The sequence below is a fragment of the Hemicordylus capensis genome, chromosome 3 (genome assembly GCF_027244095.1).
Source record: "Hemicordylus capensis ecotype Gifberg chromosome 3, rHemCap1.1.pri, whole genome shotgun sequence".
Lineage (NCBI taxonomy): Eukaryota > Metazoa > Chordata > Lepidosauria > Squamata > Cordylidae > Hemicordylus > Hemicordylus capensis.
In genome coordinates, this window is record NC_069659.1 from 223,991,291 (window position 1) to 224,014,404 (window position 23,114).

The 23,114-nt window shown below is 42.0% G+C and overlaps 1 protein-coding gene across 1 annotated transcript in view; it reads left to right on the plus strand.

The window, feature by feature from the left end:
* Window positions 1–19,118, plus strand: part of BICC1 (BicC family RNA binding protein 1) — a 199,964-nt gene extending 180,846 nt beyond the window's left edge. The window contains exons 15-21 of the mRNA XM_053311857.1: window positions 3,148–3,313; window positions 5,845–5,884; window positions 6,753–6,907; window positions 10,295–10,448; window positions 11,126–11,286; window positions 13,640–13,739; window positions 16,411–19,118. Of these exons, the coding sequence (XP_053167832.1) occupies window positions 3,148–3,313; window positions 5,845–5,884; window positions 6,753–6,907; window positions 10,295–10,448; window positions 11,126–11,286; window positions 13,640–13,739; window positions 16,411–16,541 (907 nt within the window). The 3' untranslated portion in view covers window positions 16,542–19,118. The remainder of the gene's footprint in view (window positions 1–3,147; window positions 3,314–5,844; window positions 5,885–6,752; window positions 6,908–10,294; window positions 10,449–11,125; window positions 11,287–13,639; window positions 13,740–16,410) is intronic.
* Window positions 19,119–23,114: the final 3,996 nt, after the last annotated feature.

A 23,114-nucleotide genomic window follows, 5' to 3' on the forward strand; every position in this document is an offset into this window, starting at 1 on the left:
CTGGAGGACCCTGTTTGGTTGCATTTCAATGAAACATTACAGGAGGGAAAGGAAAGTTTTATATGCCTGCACTCCACTTTCTTCCCCTTTAATCCTTGAGTGTCAGTATTTACAACCCCATCTAGCACCTTGCTTAACATCTCATGAGGCAGCACACTTTGCATTTATTTTGAGTTAATCCATATGCGACCTTTTAAAGCTGCATCCCCCCCCCCTTTTTTTTTTGCATGTCTGAGCTTGAGCCTTGAAGGGAGGGAGGCTTGTCCTGGTGGCAAATGTTTTTCCTCTATCCCTCCACGTTGCTTCTCAGCTCCTAGCGTTTCTCTCCAACCCGTTATAGTTTTGTGTCCTAGTTGGTACTGATAATGCTTTTCCTGTCTCCAACTGTTGCTGCTGAAGAAGTGAAAGGAGAAGGGAATTACTGTTGTTGTTCTTTCATCATCATCACCATCATCATCATTATAATTTATTACAGAAGATACCCACTTGCAGAATCAATGTAGGGAAAGAGAGGGAATTTGCCAGAAGGGAGTTTTGGAAATGTAGTTTGCTGCCATCCAGGGTCCCCAAGAGGTGTAATGGGCAGAGGGAGACCCCGCCTGAGACAGAGATGAGAAGTGATGGAGAAAGAGCTTTGTGGGTTGGGGAGAGGAAGAGGAAAGTGTCAAGGAAGAGAGAGACCAGCAGGGCTTGGCTCCTGCGCTGGTTAAAGTGTCACTGCCTCCTCCTGCTGCTCACATATTATTAGCACGGACAGGGCAGCTGACTGTGTTAAGTGGGATTCGCTTCCTAAAGAGTCTTGTGTGGTGGCACCTTGGAAATGGCTGCATTGATTGTGGCATAAGCTTTTGGGCAGCAGTACAACCAGAAAGTAGAGGTGCAACCGGAAAGTGGCTGCATCACACAGAGGAAGGAAAAGAAAGCAAAAACCTGAAAATTAGGCAGTTTTGAAAAAGAGCTGATGGATAAACGTTTCTTATACTCATTGGACACAATCCCGCAAAAGTTAGTCATAATGGAATTTTTATAATCCCATTGCTTTGTTCTCAATAGCGCAGCCCGAGTCTAAGCATGTTTACTTGGAAGTAAACCCTATTGAATTCACATAATTTAAGGTAAGCACTCATAGGATTGCTGTCTAATGCTGCAATCCTACACATGCTTACTTTGGAGTAAGCCCTCTTGAACATAATGGGACTTACTTTTGAGTAAACAGTTTTGCATCAGTGAAAGCAAGGAAGGTGCAGTTACAATTTTCATGTAGTGCCATGATTTGTTAATTAAAATATTTGTTAATTAATGGGCTTGACTTGAATTTTTGAGCTGATATTATGGTAAAATTTGGACAGGGGCGCAATTTCAGTGCTTGCCCTAGGCGCTATTTTCCCTAGATACGCCTCTGGTTGCATAGTCTAAGTGCCACCACCAAAAAGATCCTATCCAGCTCCCCACCAATCACACTTATGATAATGGTGGAACTGGGGCAAAAATGCTGCTTGGGATCTTTAGTGGTGCAAGTAGGCTTGTTCACATATGGAAACAGGCAGTACATTAAGTAGTCAAGTCCTAATCCATTTAGGGCTTTAGCGGTATTAACCAGCACCCTGGATTATGCCCAGAAACAAGTGGGAAGTCAGTGTAGATGTTGCAATAGGGTCTTTGCATACAGATGAAAGCACAGAAGGTACTAAGGAGCAGTATCTTTTGACATACCTTCTAGAGCAGGGGATGGTGTTCTTAGACTGGTGAAATCAGTGTACTTTTTCATTAAATATTTGCCACTAATTCCTCCCAAATGCCTTCTCTTTCCCACATGTTCCATTAATCTGATTAATCTATCTGTGGTTAATGATGACCAGAACCTTATTTTAGAATTAGGTTGCACATCCTGAAGTACAGGGAAGTCTTTACCCATGGAGTGAAAGCCATGTGTGATCCTAGACACATCTTGTAACTATTTTCAGCATCGGGGTGAGGTTTCTGAGTGTGTCAGCACTGGGGTAGAGCATGCTCCTGTGATCCTGTACTAGAGTATAACATTCCCCACTTTGTATGTATTTATCATTTACTATTATCAAAGGCCAGATACATAAAATACAGTTACAAAAGGGAGGAAACCATTTACATTTAATTACCACCATAAGGCAAACATTTAATCATGGCTATTAAATATATTGATCTAAACGGCTGTTGCTGCCGAATCTTGACAGCCAGCACTCAAAATTTTGCCGTGTTATAGGTGATGCCAGATTTCTTATGTGACATAGGAACATAGGAAACTGCCATATACTGAGTCAGGCCATTGGTCTATCTAGCTCAGTATTGTCTTCAGACTGGCAGCGGCTTCTCCAAGGTTGCAGGCAGGAATCATTCCCAGCCCTATCTTGGAGAAGAAAGAGCATAACATAAAATTCATCTTCTTGACCAGAGAAGTTCAGTAAAATAAATATATACAGTATATAATGAATATTTATATACTGTTCTTCAACCAAAGTTCTCAAAGCGGTTTACATAGAGAAATAAAATTAATAAATAAAAATCTAAAAAGAAACTTAAGATTGACACCAGCAACAGCCACTGGAGGGACAGTGAGTTATCAGTTCGTTACAACAATCCCTATAGAAAGAGCAGTGTAACAGAACATATCAAGGTTAATGCTGCTAAATAGCTGGCAGGCTTCCATGTATACTTGCAAAACACCCTCTCATAGCCTCCAATACCATATCAATTTCATTTTGGTATTCAATGTCCACAAGTCTCTGTATCAGGGGCGTAACTACTATTAGGCAAGGAGAGGCTGCTGCCTGGGGGCCCCCACGCCTCGAGGGGCCCTCCAGAGGCAAGTCACATGACTATATATTATGGTGTGTGTGTGTGTGTGTGTGTGTGTGTGTGTGTGTGTGTGTGTGTGTGAGCGAGGGGCCCTTCAAAGTTCTTCAAAGTTCTCTTAAGTCCTATTACGGTATGTGAGATGACTCTGAGTCATCTGCATTCCTCCACCACCCCACCAAATATCTGAAGAAGGCTAAGATGAGTGTCATTCTGTCCTGTTGCTGAATATTCTATTTTCCTATAAGCCTAAAAAAAAAAAAAAGTAGGTTCTCTGTGTATGCTGAGGAGGGGGGAATAATCCTTTCCCTTTTATAGCACCGCAGAGAGATTGCTGTCAGATTCTGAGCTGAGTGCTTCGGAGAGCCCAGTAACAGATAAGAAAGCACCTGGAAGCGAGCGAGCCGCTGAAAGAGCTGCAGCTGCCCAGCAGAATTCTGAAAGAGCACGCCTTGCCCCACCGTCTTCATATATCAATATGCAGGTACTGCGCATATATTCAGTAAGGTTTAAGTTGCAATGATAGTTTTTCTAAATCTAAATACAAACTGTGTTTTGTGTGTAAAACACACACACACACACCCCTCAAAGCAGTGTACAAAACATCTAATAAAACTTATATTTTCTTGTGGACAATACAGCCACAAGAATAACCCACCAAAACCAGCAGTAGGATTAAAAATCACATCCAGTACCCTGGAATGAGCCAGGGGGTGAGGTCCAGCCTCTAAAACAAACATAAGTTTGCCTGTTCATAAGGTGTTTTTTCTCTCTCCTTAAGACGTTTCACAGAGACATTGCACATTTAAAATGCTATATCTATTTTGTTTATTTATGTACTAGCCCACCTTTTGACCAGTACATAATGGTGATGCTTTTGTTGCCAAATGGTTCCATTTGAGAGCCTGTCCACTGGTTTCTGACACAGTACACTTCTGGTCCCTGGATCACTGCTGAGTGTGATTCTCCAAAAAGATAAATGGCCATCCCTAGAACCAGTTTCTGTATGGTAATCAGTGCCAGTCTAGAAACGTCTATTTCATCCTTTTCCCCACTTGTGAGTTTGATTCACCTGACTGGCCACTGCTTGAGGCAGAATGCAGAACTGGATGAGCCTCGACCTAATCCAGCAGGACTTTTATGTCTAGTAGCAGTAACTGCCTTGAATTTCTCAGACTTGGGGTTTTTCTCTGTAGCAAGTAATTTATCAGGCCATCTGCAAGTATAATTAATGAAAAGCATAGGATACTTATCTCTCTGGGAGCTGTGTCCTCTGACTAGGGATGTGCAAACCAGCTTGACATCGAATCGGTTCGGTTCAACCATCCGGGTCGAACTGAACCACCCCCTGTTCAGTCTGACCTCGAACCGAACACCCCTTGAATGTTCAGAGGCTTAGTGAACATTTTACTGTATCTTTTTAAAATTACTTTTACTCTTCTCCAGGGAGTTGCTGGAGGTGGCGGGTGGGTCCATGGAGGTTCCCCCTCCCCCCTTCAGCCGGTTCGGCTGGCTCTTCGCCCGGGCCACACAGAGGCACAGTGCACAGTCGGGCAGCCTCCAAAATGGCAGCCACGCCACTGGAAGAAGTCCAAAAACCAGCCGAAGAGCGTCCGAATGGACGAAGAGCCGGCCAAACCGGCCAGAGGTGGGAGGGGGAACCTCCGAGGACTCCACACACACACACACTGCCTCCAGCAACTCGCCAGAGGGGAGTAAACATTTTTTTAAAAAATTGAGCACAGTAAGACGTTCATGAACCCCCTCCCCGAAACCAACCAACAGGGTGCCAGGCTGAACTGGCCCAGTTGGGTTCGAGTCTGGTCTCGACTCAAACCGAACTAGGCCAGCTGGTTCCATCCACATTACTACCTCTGGCCCCCCAGGCTTGAGGAGACAGGATTCTTGGAATAACAAGCTCCAGTGAAAAACTCAAGTACTGCCCACCCCCACCCCGCTCACTTATCATCATTAGACAACTCAAAGTAGATGGCCATAAAAGGTAGGAGTAATCCCACAAAGTAAATGGAATTGTGTCCATTTCACTGATCAAGGAAAAAGCAGCACATCAGAGAGAAGGGTTCACCTTAACTTTCTTCCTGATATGCCAGTTTTCCATGTGCAGGAAAATGGTTTTCAGAGGCAGGGGGCATTCAAATATGTCCATCCCACCTGAGGTCTGAAGCTATATAGTCCTGGATAAGCTTTACCTCTTGATTGTACAAAAACCGTAGAATCTGGCCCGAAAACTGAATGTGCAGAATGATGGAGGAAACAAAGCATTGGTAGATAACAGGTTTGCCCATGCTCCATACCACTGAGACTCTTGTCACTATTGTTCAGGGCTGATGGTGATGCTCTTTACCACATACATTCAACATGAGGTGCATCTGAGTGCTGGAAGAGAATTTTAAATTTGGAATCCTTTCAAGTGGCCTTTCACAACAATAAAATAACATGGAGGTTTGCTCCCACATAGTATCAGGAGGAACATTTTAAACAGTTCACCCTTGTGGTTTTGCTTTGCAGTATGCTTATTAACATGCAAGCAACTCTTCTCCCAACTTGCATGTTATGTAGGCACATTGTAAAGCAAAACTCAGTGGGTAGATCTTTTTCCGTGTTCCTGGAGCAGTATGAGATCCGCCACAAAGTTGGCAACAATTGTATCACCCTAATACATATACAGAAGATCAGCTTTCTAAGCTTTGCTGTTCTAGTGGAAACTGTCGCCTAAAACTTTAAATAATCTGGGGGAAAGGATTGTATTTTAAGACAGTAGGTTGCAGTTGTTGCTAATGGTATTTACAGCCCTAATTACCTAGTTCTCCATGGCAGTTATAAGTATATAAAATTTTCATTTGACTGCTGGCACATTGTTGTAAAGCGCTTAGTGTTCCTCCTAGACAAACTCATGGACCATGATCAAAATCTTTGTGGCTTGGAGAGTAGAGTATTGGCATGACATTTAGCTAGAGCAATGATTAAGGTGCCTTCTATGTGTTTCATGTTTAGGCATTTGACTATGAACAGAAGAAGCTATTAGCAACCAAAGGTATGTGGGACAACTCTGACTTGTAGCATATATTTGTTTGTTAACAGAGCAATGAAAGGGAGTTTCTGCTTCCTTCTTTGCCCCAAGACTTGGCTATGTTGCTAAAATGAAGAATCTGTATCTTAGACAACATGCCTTGCAATCCAAACTTCTATGTGTATAAAAGCATTGGATCTGCTGTCACATTTTATGTAAGAGAACACTGTAAATTTGAACCTTGGCATCTCGGGCCATTCTCCCAACCAGCGATACTCTCCTTGGAGTAAATGGATGAAAGGGGCGACCTGTTCCTCCCCTTCCATTTCTACTATACTTTCAATTGTCACTTTGTTTTTAAAAAATACAGATCTTATATTCTGCCAAAAAGGTTTTCCTCTAGTATATTGCCTAGAATATCTACTGTTCTATATGTCTCAGGGAGCTAGTTCAGACTTGGAGACCAAGTGTCCTATAAGCACAGGAGGCAGCAATGCAAGGGTTCATACATCCCATATCACTACACATAAGAGGTTAAAGCTGATTTGTGGTTCATGTATGCATTCAGAATGCATGTGTGACCATTCCCCATCTAAAACCATTGGAGGGAAGATCACAGAAATCAAATACCGCACATTGCATGTTCTCTTGTATGTGTGGTGGGAATCACATGTGTACTAATCACAAATACAGAAACTGGCCCCTAGAGGTCTGGTTGTGACTTAATTCAGCTGCAGGTGGGAGGAAGCAAATGCTGAGAGCAAGGTTTTGTGGATGTACGTGAGCTACTAGTATCCTGCATGCAGTTGAAGGATCCTAGAAAGATGTTTATTTTTGTCCAGCAGCATGTAGGATTATTGCTTACAAAAAGGTGTCCCTTTTTGTCTTTAAGCTATGTTAAAAAAGCCAGTTGTTACTGAAGTGAGAACACCAACAAACACCTGGAGTGGACTTGGTTTCTCCAAATCAATGCCAGCTGAAACAATCAAGGAATTAAGACGAGCTAATCATGTATCATATAAACCATCTATGTCAACGACTTACGAGGTATGTTAGTGTGATGTAGTTTTTAAAATGCATTCCTTGCAGCTGTTCTCCTGAATCTTGGACACAAAACAGATTTGTGGGACTGAAATTCGAGTCCTGCTAGAGCATTTTGTTGTAGCATAGCCTGTTCCTTAATGCTCTAGGTTTCACTCCTTCATAGTTAATGTAGGGAGTCTTTGCTCATCTTAGTGAGTTCTTCACACCTGTTCAGCAGAAATGTTCAATCTTTATAAAGAATCTCAACATCATGCAAGGGCTAGGAAAATGTGAGCATATGGATATAAAAGAATACGATGAGTCATGCTGGATCAATCCAAGATTATTCTAGGACATCACTCTGTGACCCGCCAGATGACTTAGTGAAAATTATGGTGATTTTTTTTTAATTATCCCAAGCAATTAGTAGGCAAAAGTCTTCTAAACATGATGATCTGGTTTTTATGGAAGATATCGATGATTAGTCATGGTTTGCTGACCAAGACATAGTCCATTTAGCTATTTAATGTAAAGGATATGTTTACATAATCAATTACTAAAAGCCTGAAGAGGTTCAAGGCCTTGTGATTTCTAAGGTGAAGGGAAAAGACTCTGACAACTTTGCATCATGGATAAAAAACAAATCTGTGTTCTGCTGTCATTCAGACTGGAAAAAGGAGGTGTGGGCAGAGTGTGTTACCAGTGGCACAGTGACAGAGTGCAGAGACTGCTGATAGGATGATGCCATATTGTTTGCTTAACAGATTACAGAGAGCAATTATGATTATTAAACCATGGCACAAGCTGCTTATGAATTCCTTTCCTCTTGCCAAGTGAAAATATTGCATTAAATGGGATATAGGCTTTCTGTAAACCATCTGCACATCTTTGGATGGGATACAAATGATAAAATGGATTTTCCTTAGGAACCGGTTTAGTTTTGTGTATGTTGTTTCACGTATATATACACTATACCAGATACGCAGTCTGGTGTGTTTTGCATTATCTTCCAGGTCTTTTATTTTTGCATCCTTTTTCATAGGAGTTTATTGGGAGACTAAAAATGTTTTCTGTGTCTGAGTCACTTGGCTGTAGCCCAGAAACAAACCACAGCCCGGGCTCTTTGCTGTGTAAACTATTTCTTCAGAGACTCCAGTGCTCATTGTTTTTGCTATGCTTGACACATGTGGGAAAAATAAAAATCATGAATCCCTTTGTTTTCCTGCTTATATTGGGCAATTTTCAGAACTTCCATTGGTATTAGAAAGCACTCCTGTCACGGTACGTTACATCACTGATTCCAAAATGACTTGCCAGGGACTTACCAGTAAACTGAGAGCCCTTGTGGGTGGGATCACAAAACCAATTGATGGTTATAAACTAGGTAAGAGGAGTGGTATTCACTTCCAAGTCAAGGTTTAGGTTGATCAAACAAAGGCATTGTCAGGTGGTGGTGGTGGTGGTGATGATGATTAATTGTAAGAACACACTCCCATAAATTAACTTTTGAAGTGGTTGGTGAGTGCCTTTCCTTAATAACAAACATTTTGAGACAGTCTCTTATTTATGGAAACTAATGTTTAAATGATGCTCACTGGAGACATCACTTGGCACAGTCTCTTTACTCCACATCTTGTTTTCCAGAATTAGGAATGCAAACCTTACTGCACATGAATTGCAATTTCTAGAAGCCTTAAGTCAGCCATATAGTTTACTTAAATAGTTCTACCCTTTAAAAATAGTTTTACTCATTAAAAAGCAAAAGTCTAAATGATGACTTACGTGTCATTAGATCTTTGCTCAATGTAACTTGTACTCGGATTTATTGCCTACCCTGGGAAAAGGGTAGGGATGAGGGTGCAAATCTGAGGCATACTTCTCAATAGCCGGCATTTTAAATTTAAGCTATGTTTTACACAAACTGTTCATAGACCTATTAGAAAGTAGTGAATACATAACGAGTAAATGGCAGTACACCAAGCATCCAAAGGGCACGTGTCTACTGGGATTTGAATTACTATAGGACTACTTCCAGAACCACTTCCTTACTTTCTTGTAAGTGTCAAAAAGCATGTCTTTTTAGCAGTGATTGACACTTGCGAACACCTGCTTTTTGGCACACTTTGGGTCCATGGCTGCTGGTGCTTGTCTGTGCTGTTTTTCTTCTTGCCCGCATTGTTCACTGCCTCGTATGCCCTTACTGCCATTTAATATAATTAGCCGGGGTGACCATTGTGAGCATCCATTACTTCATCTACAAAATGACAGCCCAGGGCCCGTGAAGACAATGAAGAGTGGCACAGAGAAGGAGCAGTAGAAGCAGCTAGGGGAACGAAAGCGTGAGAGACTAGCCCTATTCAGATGTTACTTTTAAAAGGCTGTACAGCCCACCCCAGCCCATCACTCACAGCCTCCTCTGCACCACACATGGATATGCTAGTGTTCATCCAAAGAGGCATATCCATGTGCAGTGAAGAGGAGCCAGTGAGTGAGTGTATGCAAGTACAGCCTTTTTAAAATGTCTGAATACCGATACTGAAACATTGTAAAGTAACATGTTAAAGTAACATCTACATTGCATATGCAAATTTTGAAGCAAATAATCAGTGCAGCTAGGTTTATTGCATAACAAATAAACGAGGTGATGTCCCTGGTACACATGCAGGAGGTTGCAGAAGCTTAGAGCTTACTGGCACCGAGCTTCTGTGCACTCCTACGTATGTAGCAAGGACACCACCTTGTTAGTTTGCTTTTAATTAGGGCTCAGAGCCAATGCATGTGTAGAAACAGTACATCGTGCAGTCTCTAGTAAACTGTATAATTTCAGACTACAGACCTGGGTGCTCTCCAGTGTTCCCTCTAATGTTTTTCATCCGTTTGCGGAATGAATTTTGTTCTGGAGAGCAGTATCAAGGCAGTGTGTGCGTGCACATTTGCATTCACAGGTGGGGCCTTCCTGCTTGAACCTGAGCTGGATCTAAAATTAACTGAGCAGACACCAAAAAACGTGTGAGTGTGCATGCCTTAGAGGGAATACTGGTGCTCTCCCATGTGTAACAATATGCATGCCTATGTATTGTTATAGGCATCTCAGGGGAAGGATTCCAGCTTAGGAGTCGTCTTAATGTGCTAGTATTCTACATACGAAGATGGTTTTTCCCTACTCGGGGGGAGTATTGAAAACTGCAGTCTCAAGCGGGGATATCCAGGAAGAACAGTACCCCATCTTCCTCCACCCCCTGGAAATGGCTGCCTCTCTGAGCTGGCTACTGGCCTATATCAGTGTGCTCTCCAGTAAAGAGGACACTATGGAATGGTTCACATTACCATTTGTAAGTGAAAAGGTTAACATAAGGTTGATGCTTCCTCAGTGTTCATGACACTTTTCCCCCTTCATGATCTATCTTCTAGGGTTCACTGTCTCTCTCGCGGTCCAACAGCCGGGAACACCTGGGAAGTGGGAGTGATTCTGATAACTGGAGAGATCATAATGGCATTGGCCCTACAGCTCCCAGTGACTTCGTCTCGTCCATTGGCAGCCCTAAACGGAAGCAAAACAAATCAGGTAATGGCATGCTGAGTCTCTCTTTAATTCTGGCATAGCTTTTCTAATATAATACTTTTGATTTGGATCAAATATTCGAAGTCTAGAGATACTCCCAGTCTAGAAATTTGTTAATTGGTTCAACTTATTATCGTTATTGGGCAACAGCCAGACTAGCATCTGGACATAACTAAGCACCATTGAATTCAATGAGACAAATCATAACTTAAATTCTATTAATTTCATTGGGACTTAGTCTGGAGATAGAGAGAATACTAGGGCAGAACCATATGCTGAAAATGTTGTGCCTTGGTGTCATGATGTTGAGTGTTTCACAACCCCACATTACATCATCAGTTGCTGCTGTCTTGACATCATGGCATCATAGCACAAAGAAAGTTGAAGTGCATGCTAGAGGTGGGAGGGGAACTTTATGCATTTCGGCTGCGGCCCCAGATTTCTGAGGTTTCGTGGCATAGTGTCTCCCTTGCCATGGCTAGCCTGTTGCGGTGATTCCTTTTTGTATACATTGAATAAACTGTGAACATTGCAGCTAGATCATTTCATATGGAGAAAAAATTAAAAATCTGCTCATCGAGGTGGCTTGTGCACCATTCAAGTAGTTCAGTAGAATCTTTCTTTAAAGTGAAATGCAAACTGATGGGAAACTCAAAGATGCTTCCTCTCTGAACTTCCAGCTGAACATTATCTCAGCAGCAGCAATTACATGGACTGCATCTCCTCACTGACAGGAAGCAACGGCTGTAACTTGAACAGTCTATTTAAGGGATCTGACCTGCCTGAGCTGTTCAGCAAACTGGGTTTGGGCAAATACACAGACATATTCCAGCAACAAGAGGTCAGTGTCTGGAAAAGGCATTTTTTGTTGTTGTTCCTGCTAGAATGTTTTGATTATGTTCCAAACTAAATCACTCAATTGCTACCATCTGCCATACTTCCATTGACTATTCTATGAAGACCACAGATTCATTCCTTGAATGTAGGAATTAGCCAGCTTTCAGACCTGAATGTTTTTAAAGCACTGTGCTTGACAGAAGCCAATCTGGGCTTCCCTGGGGTCTGCACTCCCCAAACTTCTTTTTGTTTTGTTCCTGATCCTGTTTTGATACCTGCTGACTGAAGTGCATGGATAGCCAACCTGTGTGTGGGAGGCACGAGTTGTGAGTGGCACAATCCACTGATGGGCTGTGGTGCCTCAGAATCCCAAACCATGAGGGCCTCTTTATGGCAGAGGGTCAGGCCTATATTCCTGTTCTGCCTCTTCTCATACTGCAGTGCTTCCTGCCTTCTCAGCTCAACAATCCAGAGGCAAAACCTGGGTTATGTGTATGTTGCAGCTCTGTCGAAAAAGCATAGAATGTGCTGTTGAGAGCAGAATTCAACTGCTTGAGAAGGAGACACGCTTAGCATGGGCTACAATCCAAATCTATAGCTTCAGTGTGAAGTACTGCAGCACATTCACATACCCAGCATCCTGAACTGGTTGCCTCTAGCCTGCATTCCCATGGACATGTGGACCGGCAAAAAGCATTTTAATTTGCAAATCTAATACATGGTAGAAAGTATACTAATGAGCCAGCAACCATCAAATTATGCAACCAGATTGCAACTATGTACCTTGTGCTGCAACCTGGCACTGTACGTCAGGCATTTGGATGTGCTTCCATGTGCACCTGAGGGCTAAAAACTTCTAACATGATGTGGTAAATGTGGATTTTTATTTTTAACTGTCTTGATTCTGAGGCCTGGAAAGGAGCTCTCTAACTACAGTGTACTCATTAAAGAATCTGAAGCATTTCAGAAGCACACCAGTAGCTGTAGGCATCTGGATATCTTGCACTTATGTTGGAACATCAAGTTATGGTTAGGGCTATGCTATTCATTAACTTAAGATCTAATTCACAGGTTTAATAAACTGAACTGGTTTGTTTTAAAGCGTTTTTGCACCTGGAGTTTACATTGCTTTTGAGTCTTTGTTGATGTGGAAGATGAAGTGGAGGAGAGACATTTGTAATGCAGATGAGCACTTTAGACAGTGCAAGTTCACAGCAAGAGCCCCTTTAAAGGTCTGCTGTGAAAATGCCTTTAAAGTGAGCATTGTACTTGGCTAAAAGAATTCATTTGGCCATGAGAATTGCATCTGCTTCTGTGCTCTGCCCTCTTAAAGGTTTGCCATTTTCTGAAATGGCAACCTTAAAAAATCAGACCAATCGCCCATTTAGCTCAGTAACATCAATACTGCTTGGCAGTTGGTTTTGAGCTGAGGTATTTGGGCATATGCCTTTCCTTGCCTGGCAACCTCAGGGCCACTTCACCTATGGTGATTGTTTATTTTTACACTGAGGGTCTCTGCTGTGAGGGAGGGTGATAGAACGTGATTTTTAGATCCTAGTTAATAAACCCTGAGGCCTTTCAACTCTTAGCCTGTTTTCCCATCACTTAGGCTTCCTTTACAAATACTTCTGTCAGTACCATTCCTATAACTCTTCTGGCTGTTCCCACAACACATGAGGTTTAAGTAAACTCTTCCATCTATATGGTTACTATACCACACAAGCAGTGCTTGGCCACTACAGGTATATAGTAAGATCTCCTTCACAGCTCTTTTTGAATTATTTAATTATTTACTTACTTACTTTGTTTGTTTGTTTGATTTCTATACCGCCCTTCCAAAAGTGGCTCAGGGCAGTTTATACAGAGAAACAACAAATAAATAAGATGGATCCCTGTCTCCAAAGGGCTCACAATCTAAGAGGAAAAACAAGATAGACACCAGCAACAGTCACTGGATGTACTGTGCTGGGGGTGGATAGGGCCAGTTACTCTCCCCCTGTTAAATAAAGAGAATCACCACATTGAAAGGTGCCTCTTTGCTCAGTTAGCAGAGGTAGATATTTCCAAGCAGATATTTTCGTAGTGAGGAAACATTAATAATATTTTCCTGTTGTAAATCATTCTCTTGATTTGAGTACTATAGGCACTAGAAGTTTGCAGCAAGAACCCTCTACCTTTTTCTTTTTCTGATATCTTTTTTATGATTTTAAAAAATGTGGTTTGGAAGATTCAAATTTCAGTTGCTTCAGTGAAGTTATCTATACCATACCCATGTTGTGCAAAATTTGTATGTTGAATTTTGGTGTGAAACTCATGTTTTGAATTGTTAGAGAATATGCTCTTTGTGCTTTTTCTAGATTGATCTTCAGACATTCCTTACCCTCACAGATCAGGATCTGAAAGAACTTGGGATTACTACTTTTGGTGCACGAAGGAAAATGCTGCTTGCAATCTCAGGTTAATCAAACAGCAATTCTGTATATTTTGACCCTTCTTTTCCTTGATTGGCAGAATTAAAACAATTAAGGCTGTCACCCACCTGAAGAAATTTTAGTTGATTAATCAAATGGGTTTTTATTTTGTTTAATGAATCTGACAGTAAGTGCATACACACTTTCTCATTCACTTAGTACAATTTTATCAAGTGTGTGTGCATGTGTAATTTTCACATGCATACAATACTTAGTTGCTTAAACAAATGGACTATAGTTGAGTAATTAAATCTGCATAAATTTGCATATGACTAAAACAATCATTTTGAAGAAAAGCATATTTTGTGTTTTAAGTTGCCACAGGTGCCTCTGAAGGCACCTCTATTATTAATTTATTAATTAATTAATTTCTATGGTGCCCTTCCAAAAATGGCTCAGGGTGGTTTACATAGAGAAATAATAAATAAATAAGATGGCTTAGTAATGTCTTAGGACATTACTTGCCATATGTAGTTTCTATAAGTAATTTTAAACAATGTACTTTAACTAATCAGGCAACTTTTTTTACAAGTAGTGTTTAGGCATAACACTTACATTATTAATTAATTAATTTTATTGATTTATATACCGCCTTTCATAAAACTATCCCAAGGAGGTTTACAAAAAGCAGAGTAGAGATGGCGGCACAGAGCTGCCCGGGGTCGTGCACGCTCCATGGCTGTGGTGCTTCTCGCTGGCTGCCTCTCTGAACACTTGCCCTGCCCCTCCTGTCCCTAATCCAACAAAGCAGTTGCCCAGCAACAGGGACGCGGAACAGGACTGCCAACACTGACAGGTACCCTGCCAATGCTCTCCTTGTCTTGGCGACCACCACCAGGACCCTGTCAAAGCGTGCCCTCTGCCGCCCACTTGAACTTGTCTACCCTTTCATGGGCCCCAGAGCTCCCCTCTCCCGTGATTTCCTCCAGTGGCAGATCTGCATATACAGCACAACACCAACCCAAACCCAGGAATTTTGAATGAGAGTAAAGATCCGTCCCACACCCAGTGTTCCCCATCCACACACACAGCTAGGCTCTGATACATGGAGTGCCACAATCTCCTTTGGGTCCATGCAAGGCTTCCAAGGGGAGGAGGGGGTCTATCATTTACCAGAGAGAGTGGGGGCCCCACGCAAATGGGGCCCCCTTTGTTGGCTCAGCTCAACTCATGAGCGTGCAGTCTGACAGGAGAGTGAGGGTGTTCTACCCTATGGTCCTTTCTAGTACTCTGGCCCCCTCATGAGACTACTAATCTGCTGGCCGCAAGCTGCCAAGGGAGGGGGAGGTGTGACTTGGTCTGCATGGACTGCTTTGCCAGGATGAGCTCTCGCAAGAGCATCTTAGTTCACAGCAGGGCAAACCCTCCAGGATCCTTTGCCCTCCTTCATATACATATCTCCCTCTAGGAAATCATCATGTTCCCTTTCCTTTCCTGAGTAACAGGGAAATAGTGCCCCCCAGACCTTCCCCTCCCCGCGAAATCATGCTGATGTAGAACATGTTTTGTTGTGGGGCTCTTAAGAGAGCACAGTGCTATCGCTGTCAGAAGGAGCTCTGGCGTAGCATGGCATTTAAAGGAATTTAAATGATTTTTCCATTGCGGGCAGACAGTTCTGAAAAGGTACTATTGCACTCAGCACGTCCATTTAAGATTGTGGCCAAAGGCAGTGCTCTGGTGATGTGCTGATGTTTTACTCACAGTCTGGCAACACAAACACTGCGTAGCTTGCTGGGTTTGGCCTCAGTGGATCAGGAAGAGAGAGGGGCTCCCCTCTCCTGAAACCGGAGGTTGTCCGACTGCAGTTGGATGAACGTCTGTGATGCAATTTACAGTTTAAAATTGAAACTGCAGGTTTGTCAATCTCCAGTTTCATGTTACGTGCAAATGCAGCCAAAGTGTGCTCAGTCGTTTCTTAAAAGCAGCCATCGACACCAGAGAACAGACACCCACTGGGAGAGAGCATTCCAGAGCCTGGGGGTAACAACAGAGAAGACCTTCAAGGTCTTCAAATACATTCTCTGTAATCCTCATCACTACTCTTGCAAGGCAATATAAACTCTATATTGCTGATGGGAAAGTTGAGAGTGACTTCTCTCTACATGGTGGAGGTGAGATTTGAACCAGGGGCTTCCTGACTCTTGCTCACTGCCCTGCACTAGCTCTCAGTAATGCCCTGTAATGGCTTATGGGCCAAGAGCATGTAGAACCCCTCAGGCAATTGATTATATGTCCTCCGGGTCTTAACTTGAAGAAGTTTATTTAGGAACTCCGGACTTCTAGAAATGATTATGGTTTTCCTCTTCAAAGTCCTTTGAATACTTTTTTAACAGGTGAATGGAAAACACTTTAGCAGTTTCCTGCACTAAGCCAGAGTTTGGATTAGAAGATTTCTAAGGTCCCTTCCAATACTTAAAAAAATTATATTCTATTAATCCAGAACTGCAACATCAGGATAACTTTTGTTATCCTGTAGATGAGTCTTAACAAAAAGTCGTTAGTTGCCTACTTTCCTACCGAAATCCAGTTTGCATTTTAGAATCTCCCCTTGTGTAAGGCTGAATTTGCATTTAGGACTGTAATTCAATGTTTAGTCCCTATGCAACAGCTATTTTTTTCTCTTTTTTTTAATGAGTGTTTTTGTTTTCTTCACTTAGAACTGAATAAAAACCGAAGAAAACTGTTTGACCCTGCCAATGTCCGTGCCTCATTTCTGGAAGGTGGCGCTAGTGGAAGGCTGCCGCGTCAGTATCATTCAGACATTGCTAGTGTGAGTGGCCGCTGGTAGCAGTAAATGGAGATTCTCACAGTCGACTGCACAAACGGACATGGCAATCCTGTGGACAGCCATCGCTGCACACCACCCTCTGCACTTTGGGAGTTTAGGTACCAAGGACCAAAGCCTTCTTTTCTGCACAAATAGTTGTGCCCAAAAAGAGAGAGAGAGAGCACTTGTCTGTCTTTCTGAACACCAAATGTGGATTATGTTTTACTCATGTAGGTTGGACAGAATTTGCAATAATAATAATATAGGGTTCTTTGTTTAGTATTTTATTACTTATAACTATATTGTATGCACTGATTTTTTTTACTTCTTTAAATGAACAGTGAAGGGCTGGGATGCCAGAGGGGCATAGCATGTGTTTTTTATGAAGAAGGTATTTCTGGTACTGCTTAGGTCTTTCTGCACTTTACGTGTTCTGATTTCTTGTCCTGTGGAAATTTTTATCATTTTTCCTCTAATTTCCAAGGGAAAAAAAATTCTGTTGACACAAATCAATGTTTGTCAGGTGTGTTACCACAATAGATGAAAAATCTTGCCATAAATGGTACTAGAAAATCAATTTTTGATTATTTCTTTCCCACACACACACACACACACACATACACACACCTTAAACAACTGTAGAAAAGTCTTCCACAATCAGGTCTCTTAGTGTTGGACCAACCTTGTTTTCGCTTTGGAGAGGCAGTGTAAGAAATCCTTGCAATTAAGTTTGCACACTGTAAAAGATGCAATGAAAGACCAAAATGGACCTTATTGCCATCAGTTAACCCTATTTAGCTGCTGCCTGGAATGCTAAAACTGATTTTAATGGTTGTCTCAAAGCAAAGGACTATTTTAGTATATACTGCCACTAAAGGACACTTTATTTATAGTAAATGCCTTATTTTTAGAATCTGTACACTTACAGTGCATAAGAGATGAGACGGATCTATTAAAAAGTTGAAAACAGAGAATGGAAAGCAATCCATGATAATAGAACTCTGGGCCATCACTTTCTTTAAACAGCGCATTAATTTCTTTTGACAAGACAGCACTGTTGCATTTATTTTGAGAAGGATATTGCTTACATGACTCTTCATTCAGTTGCAGATCAACATGAGTCAAATAGCTGCAATGACATCTGGGATTTTTTGGTTGCTTTAAGTTTGTGATTGTCAGCTACAGAAGTTTTGAGATGAACTATTTCCAAAACCTGTATTGACTATGATCAGAAAGGGTCCATGTTGCACATGGCTAGAGCTAACAGTTGTTGTGTTATACTGTGAAAGGTTAAGAAATCTGGTTATACTATTTCTGTCTTTTTGCAAATGACTAAGTATAAATCTATGAAGTGAAGGATAGCATGAAGTGCCTCTCTGCGATGCAATATGTTGTTTCCAAACATGAATTTATTGAAATGGAAAAAACCATTCCCATAGCAGATATTGTGAATTACTTGTACTGTAATGACTTATTTATGTACAATGTACAAACCCTTTAAGGTGGATGTAAACCACTCTTAACGAAGGCATTAGACTTAACCAATTACCATAGTTGTTTTTTATATATGCAAAACCTGGGGTGAGAAATAGTTTTGACACTTTCTGTGGATAATTCTTTTCTATGGTGAGGAAAACTTTACACACAAAGGGAATTTTAAAGGGTGTGAGAGCATAGATGATGCAATAATAACGTTACATATCAGCATTTGTTAACTGTCTCAAATGCCGCTGATCTTTCCCCAGTGTTTGGAAAGATGTGGACCAGATTCGTGCATGTAGGACTGCAGCTGGCTTTTTTCTTTGCATTAAGCTATGTGTTCAACTGGGAACGCAAGTACTTCAGACTTGAAACATAACAGGTACTTCTGCACATATGACAATATAGAGGTCCTGATACTAAAAACACTAATTTTTTTAACCACGAATACTCCCTTTGGTATGAGTCTCTTCATATGTGTGAAACTAGCACTTGTGTTAGCAGATCAGGACCTCAGTCTGCCCATGTAAATTTTTACAAAAAGACAAAGATAACTTAGTGTAATGTTTTGCCAGAGTTATTTTGAGTACCTGCAATCTCTCTTGGCTTCGGTTGCCCCCCTCCCCCAAAGTATGCATTCTTCTCTCACAGAACTGTGCATATTGAATTTCCTTCAGTTTTTACTTAAATGCCAAGTGTTATGACAGTATTATACCTGGAAGCTACTATGGTCTATGAAATGAAGAATTTCCCAGATATAAGAATAAAGATGAGGCTGCACATTCTCACACACAAACTCCACACTGGAAAAACAACTTTCTCACTCCTTTTGATTCCACAAAAGGGAAATATGGCAATGCAATATTCAGTATTGTCGTTATTGTATTATGCACAAAATTATTGAAACATTTGTTTTAAATTTTGTGCCTTTGTAGCGACCAGTTATCTGTAAATATAGAGCAGATACAGATTGTATTTTTGGGAGGGAGGGGGTCCTTTTTAGTGATTTTTTTAAAAAGATGAATAAATAAATGAAAGATGGAATTAAACATTTAAAAATGGGAATTTTCCAAACTAATCGAATGTTACATAAAAGAATAAATTTATATAACCCCCTTATTACACTGCCTATTAAATGTTGTCTGTCATCTTTTACATAGACACATTCCATATGTGATTTCATGTTCTCTTAATGTGGCGTAATTGCCCCCAAAGCAGAGCAAATGGATGGATGTTGATAACATCACTATCATCTTACAGGGCTCACTCCACTGACAGAAGGGTAGGCTAACTGCTTGGTAACAGAACTGGGTTCTAAAGAGTGCAGATCATCCTTTGGAATGTAAAAGGGGGTGCCTTTGGGATAAATGTCACCTTTCCTTTCTTCCTTTGCAATGTAAGTTCAAATGTTGGTTGTACCCATAAAGGGCAGCAGCTCATGGTCAGTCTACATATTCAGAAAAAGTACATGGATGGAAGAATTCGCCTTGAACTGCACTAGTTCTCAATGCAGGCTGAAGGATCACATGGCTGAATGCTTCTTGGCCTCCTGCCTAAAAACTCCCTGCTGGGGAAAGGTGAACTCTAGCCTGGTCTTGTCCTCAGTGTGCCAGCTTTCTTGGGCACAATTTTTGAAGAGGGGGAAGTATTCAGACATGTTACCCACCACAATGCTCATAGCCAAAACCTTTGTGCAAAGAGTACACAGGGACAGGTATCAAAGTTGCTACAAAACAACACAAACCCTAAATATGAACCTTAAATGTTCAGAAATATGTAGTAAGCTGTTTAACATGTACTGTATGTGTCTCTACAGCTAACTATTTGCAGTCTATTTACTGAACAATTGGCTAGAATGTCTGCATGGCTTTCTTCAAAGTAAAAGTCCCAGTGATTTTTCTAATGAAAGCTGAACATTCGAGGAAGGAGCCAAACATATCTTTGTGGGGACTGACTCCCCCAGCTGCAGGCTGTCTCCCCTGCATTCTGAAATGGAACTGTTCCATTAGAGTTTTATTGTGCTCGTGTGTACATACAGGTCCTCTCATCTGATTTGGGGGGTGGTCTATAAGGCCAAGTTCTGCCAATAGTTGTGCTTTCCTTGAGGTCACCCCACTGTCTCTACAAGACAGCTTCTTTATAATACTGCAAATGAATCACTCTTCAGAGCCAAAAGAAACTCCCCTGGAGTTACACCAAGGTGGGACTATCTCAAGAGGAAATGGTTCCCATACCGCACCATTTCCTCTTGGTATACAATCTCACCTTGATGAACTCTGGTGGCATTTGAATACAGAAATTACTGCTTATGAGCACAGGCAGCAGCATGTTTCTGGCTCATGTGAATGGATGTTGTCTTCCTTCACAGTATTTGACTACCAACCAGAAAGATTTGTGGAATGAAAATTCAAATCTTAATGGTTCATTAAATCTTTTTAAATCCAAATTAAAACTTGAAAATATTTTTGTGGTTACTTATTCCCATTCAAGTTTACCCTTTCATTTCATTGACTTTGCACATTGCTATTTAGAGTGATCTTGGAAACGGATATAAATGTGAATATGGTACCAGTAACATTTAAACTTGGACAAGGAAGGAGTTGCAATTTCAAGAACAAAGAGAACTTACTTCAAAAGGATGGATTTCAGCAGAGTTAGAGAACATTCTGTGGAAAGCAAAATACATTGGGAAAAGGAGAAGCCCTGTATATAGAATGGTAGTTCCTAAACATGTCAGAAGCATGGTTTTGAGGGGGTGTTGGTACAAAGGATGGACTAGAATGAAATAATAGAGGTGGCTGTCCCAAAGTATTACAAACAATATGGAAACACACACACGCACACACACGGCTTCATAAGGAATGAGCATATAAGAATAAGCAGATCCAGAATAGGGATCAGAAATGAGCTGTAACAAAGGATGAACGAACAAAGTTAAATATGTTAGAATGCATCAAAAAGTGAATACATATTCCGGTGTCCTTGCTGTTTGAGCAAAGGGTGTTAACAAAAAAGAATTTTAAGGTCAAGTGACCTTCCTTTCTTTACAATATCGGCAAGAATAACTGTTGCTGGTGACTCCCACTATGGAATAAAGTGTAAAGGGGTTAAATATGCTTGAGAAATACACTTCTGCTTCATTAGTCAGGATGTCAGCCATTGTTTTTTAGGTCCCGGTAGGCCTGTTCCTGGCCCGAAATGTCAGATTCCAGTCAGACCCAACACTGAGATTGTTAGGAGGGCTGACATGGTCCCTCTCAGGTGTCAGGTTGGGAGTGTTGAAATTGTTGGCAGATTCCTCCCCATCCCTTACTGAATACCCAGTAGGAACCAGGAGATAGCATACGTGATGCAGCTTCTATGTAAAAGATATGGGGGTTTTCTTCAGGTTCCTTCTAGGTCCCTGGATCGTTCCAGGGATTGGAAATTATAAGGCGGGGGGCGGGTAGGGATGTAGCCATGGAATGGAAAAGAAGCATCGGTAAACAATTCACTGAATATTCATATTTTATACAGAAAGTCTAGAACTAGTAACTAGAACTGTAAAAATTATCTACCGTAAAACTGGTGATGAGCAGTAATTAAGGCTCTACACACAACCTGAGTGTAGAGCAAAAACAGGGTCTGCGAGGAGAGTGGGTTTAACCCACTCTCCCCACAGATGATCAGGCAGCCCTCCCTGGGCGGCTGGATTGGCTGGCCAGAAGATTACCAGCTGTGGGGTTTGGGGGCCTCCTGGCCCCCAGAAGTTCCATAAGGCACCGCACTGTGGCTTGCAGGAAGCCTCCTGATGCCAGGAGGTTTGTTGTAGCCACCTGGTCTGGAGGCTACTTGTGAGTCACTGTAGCGAGGAGCAGGACTGCGGCAAGACACAATCTTTTAACCCAGTTTTTGGGTGCTCTTGTGCCTGAAACCTGGGTTAAGCGGCAGGCTTCATAAGCAGGCTTGCTGCAGAGCTGCTGCTGGGACCTGCGTGGCTCCCGTTGCTGCACACGAGCAGCAAGAACCGGGCTGTAGGGGTGTGCACGGACCGGTCCAGGGCCATGCAAGAGGCCTCCAGACTGGTCCGGAATTCGGCCAGTCTGGCGGTTCGGCGGGGGGGGGAGTGTGGCTTTAAGGGCAGGGGAGTAGTACTCCCCCCCCCCGCCACTCTTCCTCCTCTGGCGCTGGACTTTGCTAAAATGTTTTTGGGGCAACAGAGTTCCTCCCTGCCGCCCCTGCCCCCGTCGTCGTCTCCCGATTTTACAAGTAGTAAAAGCTAGTACCACACATGTGCCCGTCGCAGCGTGCACGACAGCAACAGGTGCACGCATGCCGCGACAGGGGCATGCGTGTTGCCAGCTTTTACTACTTGTAAAATCAGGAGAGAATGAGAGGGGCAGGGGCGGCAGGGAGGAACTCTGCCGCCCAAAAAACATTTTAGAAAAGTCCAGCGCCGGAGGGGGAAGACGGCTGGGGGGTGGGTAAGTACTACACCCCCCCGCCCCTAAAGCCACACTCCCCCCAGTGCTGGACCATGCCTCCGTGGTTCCATGCACATCCCTATCGGGCTGGGCTCCCTTAGCCCACTTCCTGCTGCTCATGAGAATGGCCTCGTTAACTATTCCCTTGGTAGAACAGCATAGTTCTTTAGGACCTGCTGTTTACAAATATAAAGTGTGCTCAGAAAATCTACCACCTCGTTCATAATTGTGTGATTTTCATAATTTAATAGTTTCTGATAAATTGACCAATATGTTTTACTTCTCAAGAAGTGTCAAGTATCTGGTACATGCTTCTTTATTATTGGAATATATAATGGCTCAGATCCTCAAATACCACAGCTACATGTTTAAGTACTGTTGCACCAAAAAAAAACCACACCCTGCACTTGGCAATTATAGGAATCTTCAGTGTCTTAAGGGAAATTTGTCTAATATAAATTCACATGACTCATTTGTCTAATATAAATTCACATGACTCATAACCATGTACATATTTTAGTTGGACATAACAGGGTATTACTCAGCATTTTAAGGCCATTTCTTGCTGTCTCGCTGCAATATCTGATTTTATCTACATAGCAAAGAAAGAAAGCAATTCCTGAAGTAGACCAGAGAAACAAATTGGGTTGCT